The sequence below is a fragment of the Eucyclogobius newberryi genome, unplaced genomic scaffold (assembly GCF_026437365.1).
Source record: "Eucyclogobius newberryi isolate DKJ021-1_F unplaced genomic scaffold, fEucNew1.0.hap1 SCAF_14, whole genome shotgun sequence".
In the NCBI taxonomy this organism is placed as follows: domain Eukaryota; kingdom Metazoa; phylum Chordata; class Actinopteri; order Gobiiformes; family Gobiidae; genus Eucyclogobius; species Eucyclogobius newberryi.
In genome coordinates, this window is record NW_027315768.1 from 30,569,400 (window position 1) to 30,584,317 (window position 14,918).

At 42.1% G+C, this 14,918-nt stretch overlaps 1 protein-coding gene across 1 annotated transcript in view; it reads left to right on the forward strand.

The window, feature by feature from the left end:
* Positions 1 to 296: 296 nt before the first annotated feature.
* The window catches only part of LOC140359958 (inactive dipeptidyl peptidase 10-like), a 126,552-nt gene continuing 111,930 nt past the window's right edge, over positions 297 to 14,918 (forward strand). Inside the window, exon 1 of the mRNA XM_072445213.1 lies at positions 297 to 405. Coding sequence (XP_072301314.1) covers positions 346 to 405 — 60 coding nt within the window. The 5' untranslated portion in view covers positions 297 to 345. The remainder of the gene's footprint in view (positions 406 to 14,918) is intronic.

A 14,918-nucleotide genomic window follows, 5' to 3' on the forward strand; every position in this document is an offset into this window, starting at 1 on the left:
TGTTGCTCGTGCAGTTTATGCCTCTAAACACTGCATTCCCCTTGCTTGGCAGTGCCGTGCGTATCGCCCTCGGTTCACTCTTGTCTCCCCGCACGCGCTGCACAGATGCGCGCGGCACAGATGGCGCAGCAGCCGCGAGTCTTTGCGCGCGCGGAGCTCCATTGGCTGAGGGAGCGTGTCACGGCGGAGAGAGAGCGGCGGTAAACGGCCCAACCGAAGCGCCGTGACTGCAGCCCACGCGCCGCACGCTCCTCTCTCATTCCTCACCGCGTCACGGATTGACTCGCGCGCGGCTTTGCGACTTTTTCTTCCCCGCGGCGCTGTCCACGACTCAGTGCTGAAAACATGAACCAAAGTGCGGGCGCGGCGCAGCATACTCGGAAATACTCCGTGGATGGCGGAAAGGTAAGCAAAAACTACGATGTTTTTTTTTTTAATAAACACTTTTACACATTGCACTACGCACATGGATAATCCCGCCGCATGACACGAACTTTCACACAAAGTTTTGAACGAGTTGAAGTTGAGTTCCTCCTCTTTTTAATCCATAACGAGGCACAAGTGATGCTCCAGTTTAAAGTCGCGCTTCCTCCACGCGTTTAATGATTCATGCGACTTTGAACACGCGCATATGTGGCGCAGCAAAACGCACTAACATTTAATACAAGGCTGTCCGCGCACTTCGACCTGCGTCAGGATTTATGCGCACAATAGTCACCGCGGCTATCGACTCGTTTTAGGGGAAATCAATGCGCGACCTTCAGGCAGGTCCCGGCGCGCGGAGACTGAACGAGTAAACAAACTCTCCAACTATCCGCCCGAATGAGTTGACTTATAGGACTTAAACACTTTGTCTGGGAGAGAAATAGTTATTTGTGTCAGTGCTGCAGAGGGACAGTGCTTTGTGAATACGTAGCGAGTGTGTAGTTCAATACAGTCACGTTCAAATAAAAGTACATGGAGCGTTTTGGTGTCTGCATAGTCCAGATAACAGTTGTTTGATTACTTTATTAGTTGAACCATATTTTCTGAAACCGTTTAGTTGCAATTAGGCGACTTGTTTCAGCCTTATATATTAGACACTTGATTAAAATGGCAAAATGTGCTGTTTCTCCCAGTTTGTCTATTTTTTACTGACTGAAAATGAGTATATACTAATATCCATTTTATTTCCTCGTGCGCAGCGGATATAGAGGAGCTAAATGGAGAACAAACAACTAGGATTAAAAGACGTAACTAATGTGATCTTCTCTGTTCTGAACTGTGCCCGTCTTACTGCTCTAAGTTGTCTCTTCACAGTTCACAGTTTTTTAAATCAATGCGATTCTCACTTTTTCCCAATGACAACTCCAGATGCGTTCCGTTCCTGTTCCTGCCATTGTTTGTTACGTGTCTTGTGACTCGAGTACGGTGAAAATGACCCGTTACAGTTACATAATGAGACTCGAGCTGACTTATTAGCATTTGTACCTTTTTTTTTTTTTAGCTTTGACGCTTGTTATTTTTACAGTATGAAGGATAGATACATGTGCACGTGACCACATCTTATCGGTATAGTACAAAAGCATAGATCACACGTGTTCATAGACATTTAGCGGCGGGGTCGATGGGGAGTGCGTGGGAGGTGGCTCCTGTCTGCCTGGCTCGCATTGATTCCCATTAGCATCACATCAAATTTACGTCGATGCGTTATCGTTGTTACTATAAATCCCACTTCTAAATGTGGGATCTAACATACAGGAAACTGCAGCAGACATACAGGGACCGGCCTTAACGTCATGACCGCTGACCGGGGAGAGAACTACAAAGACCTCTGTGTATGTCAACAATATACAAAATGACCAATGCACAAGATCTGTAAACTCTGAAAAAGGTGATTGAGGCTAACTGAGAAACACTGGCTAATGGCGGTTCGATTTTTACTGTCTTAAAAACATTATAAAACAGAGCTAGTTCATTTTAAACTCTTTGCAGACATGTATCGCTCACTTTTTCAATGCATTCCGAGCATCGTTTCTGTTCACCCCAATGAGTTTGTGAGCTCTTTTCACAACTTTCAGAGCTCAGCGCTAAGAACAGCTAGCATGCTAACAGCGCGCGTCCTTTCTCTGAGAATAAAACGCTCTAGTATTAGACGCGGACAGTGCGTTTCGGCCTCATTTTCACCCAAATAGATGCTTTTTACAGTACTAACTCGAGTATAATAGAGCTTCAGATGGAGCAGTGCCTCCAGTTAGCTTTACAACCCCAAGAAATGTTATTTTGAATACTGATTACATACATTGAACTCTTTAATCTGTAATGTTCAACCTTTTTCAACTTCTCTTCTTAAACTGCCACTTGACTGATAATGATACATATTTTTCACACTTTCTCATGGATCAATACATAGAAATACATAGAAAAAACATGGCAACTTTTAATACGCACGTTAAATGAGCATGGTTCTGCTATTCATGTTACTGCCTTTGCCTTTCCATCCTTCATCTTATCATTTTCTCTGCTCCCATTAACCCAAGGCTTAAGATAGGCTTCCGAGGCCGTCTCCGATAGTTCCCCCCCCGAGTCGATGCGTGTGTCCATTTAATCCTGTGACAGATCACTCGGTCAATGCTCTTATCACTCTGTCAGATCCACACCTTTAATCTACGTGATCAGGTCCTGTGTGGCTTTTGACCGAGCGCCATTGAATATCGAACCAGCCAATCAGGTAAAGTGTCTATACAGGGCTTTCTTTTGTGGCAGGGAAAACTCACCCCCACAAAATAAATGAATCCAAAGAGTGTTTATTTTGAGTAGTGTTTGGATTACATTGCAACTTTACTAGTATTGTCTTTCATTGTTTGTATCCAATGGGGCAGTGGCAGAGAGGTGGAGCTTATAACACATCATATATATGTATATTTTCGTGTTACAAGCTGAATGCGCTGTAGCAGATTTTTACCATCTTAAAATGTGAAATTAATTTTAAACAGTTGGCTTCAGTCCAAACGTATTGCTCACATTCTTAATGCATTTCCAGCAACATAATTCATAGCAAAGAGTTTATAAGTGAGTTTTACATCTCCAGAGAGTCTGTAAGCAGTGGTGGAAAGTAACAAAGCACCAAAGTACTGCACCATATAGGTATCTGTACTTTCTACTCCAGTACATTTTTGAAAAGAACTTTCTGTATGTTTTTAGCACATTTATGATGACAAAGAGTTTGAGTTAAAGTCCTGGATTTATAGAATATACAAAGAAACATTTAGAAACAAATTGATTGACTGAAAAACCAGGACGATTTTGTATCAAGACAAACACATTTCACTCTTTAATAGTTATGAAAAATCTGCGTGGAATGAATTTTTAAAGCCTGGACATAACTTGGAGATAACTGGGAGCCCTCACTGGTTGCACAGATTGTTCTTCCAAATTCAGTCAGTTATTTAAACTCGAGCGGTGTACATTTTTGTTGCTAAATATAGCCTCATTGAATCCACCTTGCAGGGTCATGTTATTATTAAATTGTTCAGTAGGAGCAGAGGAAAGCAGGGCAACTCTGGTGGTTTTCCCTGTGGGTTTTGGGGTAGAGAAATAAGTGTGTCGCTCGGGGCTGTCCTGTAGTGCGCCGGCTTCCTCTGGTCCATCCATTAAACTGCACAGAGCAGCCGCACAGAGCCCAGCGCTTTATGTAACGACACGCTTAGCGGAGACTGGACATGCATGTTTAATTATATTTCTAAGAGGATCAACATATGCGGTAATGTGTCAGATGCCAGCTCTGTACAGAAGTGTCTGGTTAGTAAGTTGAAGGAGGCAAATCATGTTTTTTCTTCTGTTTTTACCCGACTTTTATAACTTCTCGTTGAGGAAACATGTTATTACTCCATGCAGAATGTTTTAAATGCAGCTTTTGTGTAGAAAAAAAGCACTTTTGTTGATTACCGTAAGTAGTGATGGGACAAATGAATGAGGCTTTGAAACACGCTTCAAGCTTTTTGGGGGCGAGGAGATTCACTAAGAGCGAATTGGAGCATGTGCCACTTTCAGCAACGGTATCGGTTAGCAGAGGCTAGTGCTAAATTCTAACAGTATTTTTGCGCTTGTAAAAGTCAGTATATGAAAAGGAAATGGGAAGATAAGGTCTACGATCCCGGCCAAGCACTTCGATTGTTCACTTCAAGATTTTCCCCACGATCTGTAATCTTACATCGCAGGCAGCCAAAAGCGTGCAGCGGACGCTCGGCTTGTTTTATGCTATAAGAAGGCTCTGAATAAAAAATAATTTCAAGTTCAAGTTATGATGTTGCCCCTCTATTGCACATAAAAAGTAGAAAAACATGACCAGGGCAGGATCTGGAATGGTCAACTTGGATTTCACTGTGTGGTTAGTGAAGTCGTGGAAGTTTTACAGTAAATACACTCAGTATCCGAAGTGTTGTGTTGAGCCATTCATTTTAATGTAGAAGCCCTGCTCCATCACCCACTGTCCAACAACTACAAATGTCAAGTTGAGGTGTAATATTGTGCACGACGCGAAGACATGGAGAAGAATAAAGTGGGTGAACGGCCAGAATTTGTGTAGTTATCCAAGAATGCTAATGTTAGCTGTGGGCTAAATTTGACCGCGATGCTAGCGGCGCTGTATTCTGACATATCTACAGGAAAATCCCATTACTTTTCTGAGGTAACGCCAGGTCAACAACCTCCATGAAGACGGCTGTGACTTTATTTGAATTAGTTGTGCTAAAAATAGACATCATTTGCCAGGAAATGTATTAGAAGAGTGAAAAGGTTGCGTTTCCTGTTGAAGGAGCTTAGACTTTTTCCTCACAACAGACCATGGCCCCGAATATAATGCGTTGTTGACTGTGTCCATGTTGTTCGTCCCGTTTGGACAAAGCCACTGCCCACTTTGCCTTTCACAATTATACATAAATACTGTATGTATTCGTTGTCTTTCATCCATCCTGGTAGACATTTTATAACTTTTTATTGAGCTTTCTTGTAGGCGGGTATATGGCTTGAATGTGTTTTAAAAGGTCACCAGTTTGCGAAGATGATTGGATTGATTGTAAAAAAAAATAACCTCTTATTAACTTGATATCTCGTAGGTTTTAGTGAGATAAATAGAATTGTAATAGTGGTGCAGCAGGTGTGCAGAGGTTTAGTGCAGTAAGCCTCATGTTTCACTGGACTCTGAGTGTTGGATTATCCCCTATCTCCCAAATGATGTTCTATTTGAAAATGAAATGGACAGAAATGGACAAAAATGGATTTAGTGACTTTGTGTGTTGTGCCTTTCCAAGCCCCTTCTGCAAATGTCAGAGTGGGCTTAGTGTTGACCGTAAAAATACTTTGGTGTATTGCATTTGGGGAATAATATAAAGTTTGTGATGAGCAAGAGCAACACATTTGAGAATGACTTTTGTTGACAAGTGTCGGATTAGGGAGCGTTGTTTGTTGTTTCCTGTGCTTTTTTTTTACTGAGAGGAATATTCTATTTTCTTTTGGTTCACTGTATTTGAGCTGAAGTGTGGTGAACATAATCCACACCGAATACATCTTTTGTTCCCAATCAAAGCACTCAAGTGGATTCAAAGGTGTGAACGTGCTTTTAGTCCTGGTTTAGCACTGAGTTGCACCTGAGCTTTAGTGTCCAATTTCTACAATTTGGTCCTAGTTTAGGCCTGGTTGAACCTGGCTTAGGACTAAATATATTCAATTAGAATATTTTGGTTGATCAGTACATAGAGTACAGTACGGGGAGTACAGAGGACTGGCGCAGGACTTTGTGGACTGGTGTCAGCGGAACCACCTCCTCATCAACGCGGGGAAGACCAAGGAGATGGTGGTGGATTTCCGCAGACGCCACCCCACTGCCCCCTCACCAGTGAACATCCAGGGACGGGACATTGAGAGAGTGGACTCATACAAGTACCTGGTGTTCATCTGAACCACAAACTGGACTGGACTCATAACACAGACGCACTGTACAGGAAGAGCCAGAGTCGGCTCTACCTCCTGAGGAGACTCAGGTCTTTTGGAGTGACAGGGCCACTCCTGAAGACCTTCTACGACTCTGTGGTGGCATCAGCTCCTGTACGGCGTGGTCTGCTGGAGCAGCAGCATCACAGAGAGGGAGAGGAAGAGGCTGGACAGAGTCATCAAGAAGTCCAGCTCTGTCCTGGGCTGTGCTCTGGACTCGGTGCAGGAGGTGGGGGACAGGAGGGTCCTGGCTAGATTCACATCTATGCTGGACCATGAGTGTCACCCCCTGCAGGACACTCTGTCCGCTCTGGAGAGCAGCTTCAGTGAGAGACTGATCCACCCTCGATGTGTGAAGGAAAGGTTCCGTAGGTCTTTCCTTCCTGCTGCTGTCAGACTTTATAACAAAAACTGTTAGTACTGAACACTCGCAATACTGACCTAACCTAATACTGATGTGCAATTCTGTCGTATGTGCAATTGCTGTTGGAATTCATGTGCAATTCATGTGCAATTACTGTGAAATTCATGTGCAATCTATGTGCTGTTGTGACACAAATTCATGTGCAATTACTGTCGTGATCACATGCAATGGTATTTATGTATTTATTTATTTATTTGTCTATGGGAGTTTTTATTTTTTTTTATAGGAGATCTTCTACTGAAAGTGTTTTTCAAATCAAATCAAATCAAATCAATTTATTTTTGTAAGGCCCAAAATCACAACAACAGTTGCCTCTGAGGGCCACAGGGAGAAATGAATCAACAATGTCTGTGGTGGCGATGGAGTCAGACAATGTCTGTGGTGGCGATGAAGTCAGACAATGTCTGTGGTGGCGAGGGACGATGTCCCAGGGTCCTCTGTCCTTAGACTCTCCTTCTCGGCCAGGAAAAACTACAAAAAAAACCTCTTTGGGAAAAAAGCGTAGAAACCTGGAGGAGTTCCAGTGAAGGAGAGATCCGACTCTCACAGACGGACAGACGGACACGAGGGAGACTGGAGCTGGACCCACTCTTCAGGCAGATGAGGGACCGACTGAGGCGAACTGGACCCACTCTTCAGGCAGATGAGGGACCGACTGAGGCGAACTGGACCCACTCTTCAGGCAGATGAGGGACCGTCGGAGTCGAGCTGGACCCACTCTTCAGGCAGATGAGGGACCGTCGGAGGCGAGCTGGACACACTCCTCAGGCAGATGAGGGACCGTCTGAGGCGAACTGGACCCACTCTTCAGATGAGGGACCGACTGAGGCGAACTGGAGCCACTCTTCAGGCAGATGAGGGACAGACTGAGGCGAACTGGACCCACTCTTCAGATGAGGGACCGACTGAGGCGAACTGGACCCACTCTTCAGATGAGGGACCGACTGAGGCGAACTGGACCCACTCTTCAGATGAGGGACAGACTGAGGCGAACTGGACCCACTCTTCAGATGAGGGACCGACTGAGGCGAACTGGACCCACTCTTCAGATGAGGGACCGACTGAGGCGAACTGGACCCACTCTTCAGGCAGAAGAGGGACCGTCACAGACTTCCTATAAGTGATCTGTTCTTCTGTATCTACCTCTGTATCTTCCTGCGTTGCACCAATGAAATTTCCCCATGTGGGACAATAAAGGAATATCTTATCTTATCTTATATATATACATACCTTTCAGGAAAATGGTTGTAAATGTGTATTCCAGAGTCATTCTCACTCTGTAGACGCTCTTGCAGGTCTGTATTTCCATTATGTTCTCTTTACCGTTACAGACCTTGGATTCATGTATGTGTTCTTAGCAAGTACCCCAGCATGTATTTCAGTAAGTAGAAATTCCCCTCTTTGTGGCAGAAGTGACAGAACTGATAAAGGCCGTTGCTGCACCTGAACTCTCTGCTTTACTTATCCACTCCTCTGATCACACTTGAAGAGCAGATTATCATCACCGCGTTGCCTGGAAGCTTCTGCAGTAACATTCTTATCAAAAGCAATATGTCATACAGTATTATAATGGAGTCCAAGTCTGCTGTTTGGAGCAGATAAAAAGTAGCAGTGTTTGGGGCTTCACAGCATGGTGGCTGTATTGTGTTGCATTTATTATGTGTAAACTGTAGGAATACATGCTTTGTTGTTTTGTTGCATGAATATTTTAAATATTGTTTGCCACAACAGTGGAATATTATATAGTGTTTTTATAGCTGCATGCCATTTAATACATTTTATTTAATGTGTTTTTATTAGTGATGCTTTTTGATCATTTGAAAAGCCACGGAACATTCTACAAGTTACATTACTTGAGGTTTTGAGAGGCAAAACAAGCCTCTTTTCCAGTTATAAGTTAAATATTTATTGGGCAATACTGTTTAAAAAAATAATCTCATTATTTGATGTTGGTGGGAAAATATGTTGCCAAATTGAAGTTGCTCAAGAGATTTTACAATGTATTTGCAATATAAACTAGATACACAGTCAGTAAAGAATACATATTAAGTTATACCAACTACATTTACCAAAAAGTTCTCACCAAAATACATATATATTTTACAAATAATCCCAAATCCATTTTCTTTTCCCCCCATTCTTTATTCCTTTTTTCTATTTCTTCTTTTTCCTCTCTCAGTTCAATATTGAAAAGTGCAATTTTGTATTACTTGTCAAAGATGCTGATGTAAATATATACTGCAACACAGGGACCAAATAAAACAAAATAAAACATGATTTCACTATTGGCATTGAAGAATCTGGCTCCGAGCGTTCATCCATATCAAATACAGCTCATCTTCAAATACCACTGAGGCGACTGTGCAGCAGGTATGGGCTTTTCTTCAGCCCATATTTGATGTGTAGATAAAGTAAATGTGGTGCTGATTCTCAATAACATCTCAAGCTGTTGTTGCAATAGTAATGTCTTGGTCCCTCAAATATACAGCAACTCCTCCACAATATCAAGCATACTTCAAGACATGCAGTTTGAAATAAATGTATTGGTTTGATTCACTTTTGAGCTATGGCAGTTCTTTGTAATATTTCTCATATAATTGTTTGAAGAAAATCTTATATATTTGTAATTGAGGGCAGGTTTTGGACCAGTGTTGGGTCTTTTTGAGCAATGAGAAGCCAGCAACACTGTATAATTAAAACATAATTCAAAATGTTGTTCCTGCAGGCCAAAAATCATAAATATGTGAACATAATTTGATTTTTGTATGCATTTATTTGTATTGTATATGTGGCCAGTGGAGCAGACATGGAGGAATAAGTAGTGCTTTATATTGTGTGCTTCAAACACAGGGCAAAAGGTCATAGAATAGGTCCAAAATACAATTCCATCATGTTATTCTGCTTTGTGAGAAGGCTTAAGGATAATTTTCCAGACTTGCGCGTTTCCAACCATCCTGCAAATAACCAATCGAAAACAACAAAATATGATTCCAACATGCGCCTCAAATTGTACTTTGTTATTCTTGAGTTTCAGACACTGATTTCCTCTTGATTTGAAGGATTTTGCGAGGACCTTTCCCCATTCAAAGGATATGTTTTGTCCGTGGCTGCTCAAAATGTGATTATTACTGGATTTTGCAGTTGTAAAGATTATTAAATGACATGTAAACAGCCCAATCTGATGCAAGCAAACTAATGCATTTCTGATTATTTTCCCTCTGATCGGATTTTGCCGTCATTTAAACAATATTAAATGTCCAGAAATCAGATCATAATTAGTAATGCATACATGTTAGTCTTCTTCCCTGACCACTCACTTGGGACAGGTCTTTCCCCCAGGATCCTCTCTGAGTTAGTTAAAGAGAATCCTGCTCATGTGTCACGGGCTCCTTTGGGACGTCCTGCAGAAGGGACAGAGGGTCAGCCCACTCTCACTGGGGACAATTACAGTAAAGAGAAGTGTCAGTGCCAGCATTAAAGCAGATGGATAGAGAAAGTGACAGGTCGATGTGCTGAAATCTATACTCTATATAAATGTATGGCCGTTGGCAGTGCAAGTTGAATGACGCTCATGCTTACAGTTTTTCGATTACAGAACAACGGTGTGAAAAGGATTGTAAGTGTTTCTTTTGTCCCCACAAAGTCACTCAAATATAGCTTAAAAATCCCTTAAGGTTCGCCTCTGACAGTACATATACAGAAATTATTGTAATCGTATATACTTTTTTAAAATCTAGTAGTACTGTTTACTTATTCACCTGTTGCCCCGCCCGCTTTTAGTTCTGACTAACCCCAAATAGGAGTTAAAGAACTAACTTCTAAAATATTTTATAGAAAAAGGTTGGTTCGTGCAAAATGATCTATGTTCATGGCCCAAATTTGGCCCACAATTAAAAGAATAAACCGTGAACCAAAAAAACTGTTTAAAGAAAGGACACTGGACATAATTATTATAATGTTAATCATTAAAGTGCACTGGGTTTACTATAGAGCCACTATATAGTTCAATTGAAAAACATCCCGAACTCTCATCCCGAGTTATGCATTATTGAAGAGCTTGAAAATTGTGTGAAAGAGTCAAAACACTTTCCCTTTTCCACAACGTTAACCTTGAAATGTCTCACACGTCGATAAAAAAAACTCATTTACACTTCTATTTTATCAAACACTGCAACTTTTATGACTTTCAACTATATGACAATGACCTTTACCTGAATGTGGCGTGTATTCTCGTGTATTTTCACTCTATACAACAACATGCCTTCACCGTCGTATCATTTACACACATTGATTGAGGCTGAAGAGTCATTGCAGCATTCTTCATCGTTTTTCCTGTTCTACGAATAACCACTGGAGAAAACCGGAAGGGAATTCACTCGAGGAAAGGGTGTAGTTCACATCGAATGTAACAGTTGGGAGGTGATAATGGAGTCTGTCAGCTAAGACAATATGTGTTTGAAAGTATGGATTTTTATGATGTTTTTGGACACCTTTGGCATTGCTGTATGTTCTGTAACTTAAATCAAAGCTGGGGTACCTCAAATTAGTCTTAGTTAGCTTATCGCCATGGAGTTTACGGTAAATTGCAAACAAAATGCAATTGCAAACCAGAAAGAAAGAGCAGTGTGTTGATAGTCCAGCCTGCTTCTCTTCTGTCTGACAAAAAAGCTGTGCAAAAACTAAAATCAAGCACACAAAGACTGGTTCATTCCTTTTCTCCACAGTTTGAAAGTCGCATGCGTGGCCCAGATTGAGTGTAGCAGTGGTTAGCGATTCGCAGCTTTAAATACCGTGGTCCTTCTGTGTGGCGTTTGCATGTTCTCCCTGAGTGTTTTCTTGCAGGCGCTCCAGTTTCCCCTCTAAAAACATGCACATTAGGCTCCTCCCCACTGGGACCACCTGACCTGAAAACGAGTGGGACTTTCCTGGTTAAACAAAGACAAAGGCACACTTGAAATAAGGTCTGAATGACAGTTTTACGAGCGTGCTTCTTGTGAAAATCCAATGCAAGTTGTCGGCGTGCTCGTTTATGAAAGAAAGGGGAAGAATCAAAATAATTTAATCCCTGTCAGTACAATTCTAATACAGATATAACAGAGCGCTTATCATCTGTCCCTATCGTTTGTGATCGGCGACTTACACGGGGCAGTCCAGTTGCACCCTTTCCCTGTGCGCTCAAACAATTTATAACATTTCAATAGGGGGCGTAGTATGAAGGGTGACGCCTCTCTCAGTATTCTTCCACTCGCCGTTCTATTGCACACAGAAATGTCCTTGGCCTCGTCTGCAGCTTTCTCCTGAATTAGGAATGTGGTCTGTGTTAGGCCCCTTCACAGTTTCAGTTCAACTTAGAAAGACTAAGTTTAATACAATCCAGCAAAGATAATATAGTTGGTATTCCCTTATTATATCAAAGTACAATTTTAATACATTCTAGTAAAGTTAATATATTTGGTATTCCCTTCAAAATCTATTTTTTATGTTTTTTTGTTCACTAGGGGGTCCGCTACCTGCTCGTCTCTAAGTAGATATAGAGTGCAATTAAAACAGATTAAAACGACCGCTCTCGCTTCCCAATTGATGCTACGTGTGTGTTTGGATTTAGATGAATTCGGGAAGACTGAATATGTATTTGTCCACATTTATCTTGAGACGTGTTGAGAGAGTTTGCGGCTTCTGCAATTAATCTGCCACTGACGAGATATCGACCTCAGAGTTTACCGACACTTCACTTCTGTCAGCGTTTCTCCCACTTTCAATCCTTCCCACTCTCTTTGTTTTCCACTCGCTCGCTCGAAGAAAATCCCTCGGAACTGGTTCAGCCCGGACCAGAGGGAGCAGCTGGACCGGCGGCTGAGGATAAGAGCCTTAGACACCCAGAGAGATGGAGAGGGAGAGAACAAGAGAAATCAAAAGAGAAAAGAAGAGAGAAAGAGAGAGCGACAGAAGGAGAAAGAGACAAACAGACAGTGATCATGTCGATTTCGTTATATTAAGCCACAAACACAGACCTATGTACTGTACGCAAAGATATTTAATTTGAAAACCGTTGCAGGACAGGATTTTGTAATTGCATTTTTTAGAGATTGAAGTCGTTATTAACAAGAGAGTCCAAAGTGTGATGGAAACTTTATTGTGAAAATATTGTGCGTTTCAGTTTGTTTTGGTGTTTCAATCACAAAACAAATATCCGTAATACAATAGAATAATGTGTTACTGTAAGTCTGAATGTGTATACCATTTACTCTATTTATATGATTATTCAAGGACCGTAGTTTTGTTTTGTATCGTCCATGACAACATACTTTAGGGATGATTCTCAGCTTTACCCTTGTGACATGGCCCATATTGTGGTAATAACCTTATGAAAGTCAAGGAGCAGAGGCAGAAGATTGCATGATTATGTGTAGTGTTGCATGATTGTGTTGACTGGGTTTAGTCCTGGGTTTAGTCCTGGTTTAGTCCTGGTTTAGTCCTGGGTTTAGTCCTGGTTTAGTCCTGGGTTTAGTCCTGGTTTAGTCCTGGGTTTCGTCCTGGTTTAGTCCTGGTTTAGTCCTGGTTTAGTCCTGGTTTAGTCCTGGGTTTAGTCCCGGGTTTAGTCCCGGGTTTAGTCCGGGTTTAGTCCTGGGTTTAGTCCTGGGTTTAGTCCTGGTTTAGTCCTGGTTTAGTCTTGGGTTAGTCCTGGGTTAGTCCTGGTTCAGTCCTGGGTTTAGTCCTGGTTTAGTCCTGGGTTTAGTCCTGGGTTTAGTCCTGGGTTTAGTCCTGGTTTAGTCCTGGTTTAGTCCTGGGTTTAGTCCTGGTTTAGTCCTGGTTTAGTCCTGATTTAGTCCTGGGTTTAGTCCTGGGTTTAGTCCTGGGTTTAGTCCTGGTTTAGTCCTGGTTTAGTCCTGGGTTAATCCTGGGTTTAGTCCTGGTTTAGTCCTGGGTTTAGTCCTGGGTTTAGTCCTGGGTTTAGTCCTGGGTTTAGTCCTGGTTTAGTCCTGGTTTAGTCCTGGGTTAATCCTGGGTTTAGTCCTGGTTTAGTCCTGGTTTAGTCCTGGTTTAGTCCTGGGTTTTGTCCTGGTTTAGTCCTGGGTTTCGTCCTGGGTTTAGTCCTGGTTTAGTCCGGGTTTAGTCCTGGTTTAGTCCTGGTTTAGTCCTGGGTTTCGTCCTGGGTTTAGTCCTGGTTTAGTCCTGGTTTAGTCCTGGGTTTCGTCCTGGGTTTAGTCCTGGTTTAGTCCGGGTTTAGTCCTGGTTTAGTCCTGGGTTTAGTCCTGGGTTTTGTCCTGGTTTAGTCCTGGGTTTCGTCCTGGGTTTAGTCCTGGTTTAGTCCGGGTTTAGTCCTGGTTTAGTCCTGGTTTAGTCCTGGTTTAGTCCGGGTTTAGTCCTGGTTTAGTCCTGGTTTAGTCCTGGGTTTCGTCCTGGGTTTAGTCCTGGTTTAGTCCTGGTTTAGTCCTGGGTTTCGTCCTGGGTTTAGTCCTGGTTTAGTCCGGGTTTAGTCCTGGTTTAGTCCTGGGTTTAGTCCTGGGTTTAGTCCTGGTTTAGTCCTGGTTTAATGCCAGTTTTGACTCTTTTTCATTTTGATGTCACACGTGTAGACAAAGTGAGAGCATAAATAATCCCCTGTGCAGTAATTATAGGCCATATGTACGCCAGCAGAGGACGCACACACAGTAGGATAAATAAGGTTATAATCAATAGCTGCCAGTTGTTTGAATAACCTGGAACTTGAGGAGGAAAGTCAACTTCAATTGTAACCAAAAAGTACATTTCATTTCTTTTACACATTTGTACAATCTTTTCTGCGTCGAGGGCATAAAAGCAGTAAACAAGCCGAACTTACACCCCACTGTTTTACATTTTCTCTCTATTTTATCTTTCCTAGCGTTCCCATAGCAATTATACCGAGTTTTAGAAAGCTCGCTCCACTAGCTTTATATTCATATGCTTCGTTTACCAACTTTTTATGCATTTGGGGCATCTCCGCTCTCTTTGTTTTACGCATCATCTTTGCCAGTAGCGATGACGTTACCCACAATGCACTGAAATACACACAATCCTCACGGTGCTATGCTAACACTGTTTACCTCGAAGTCGAACCAGCTGATTTCGACTTCCCTTTGACCCGGATATTGAAAGTGACTGATGCCTGATGCAGTTATATAATGGCTCGTGTTATATAATGCTTGGGAACAGACAATGGGGGATAAGCGGGTCAACACTGATAAACAAAGATTTAGGCTGGAGATTGCAATATGCTGTTACTTGTTCATGCCTATCCGATTACATAATGTATAATGTCGTGCGGTGCGAGCTCGGGGAAAGGTCACGCGGGTCGCAAAACATTAGTCTTTTTTTTGCTCATTATTGCTACTGCAGTGTGAGAAATATATGTGGGACACTGCGTTACAGGTGGGTATTAAGTTCATTTATCTGAGTCACTTTGAATGAAACTGTACTTCTTTGAGTAGTTTCCAGACGCATTATTTTTGACAATGTTTCTTGAGTAAATATTCCCTCTTTATGTTGAGGATGATTTGAACAT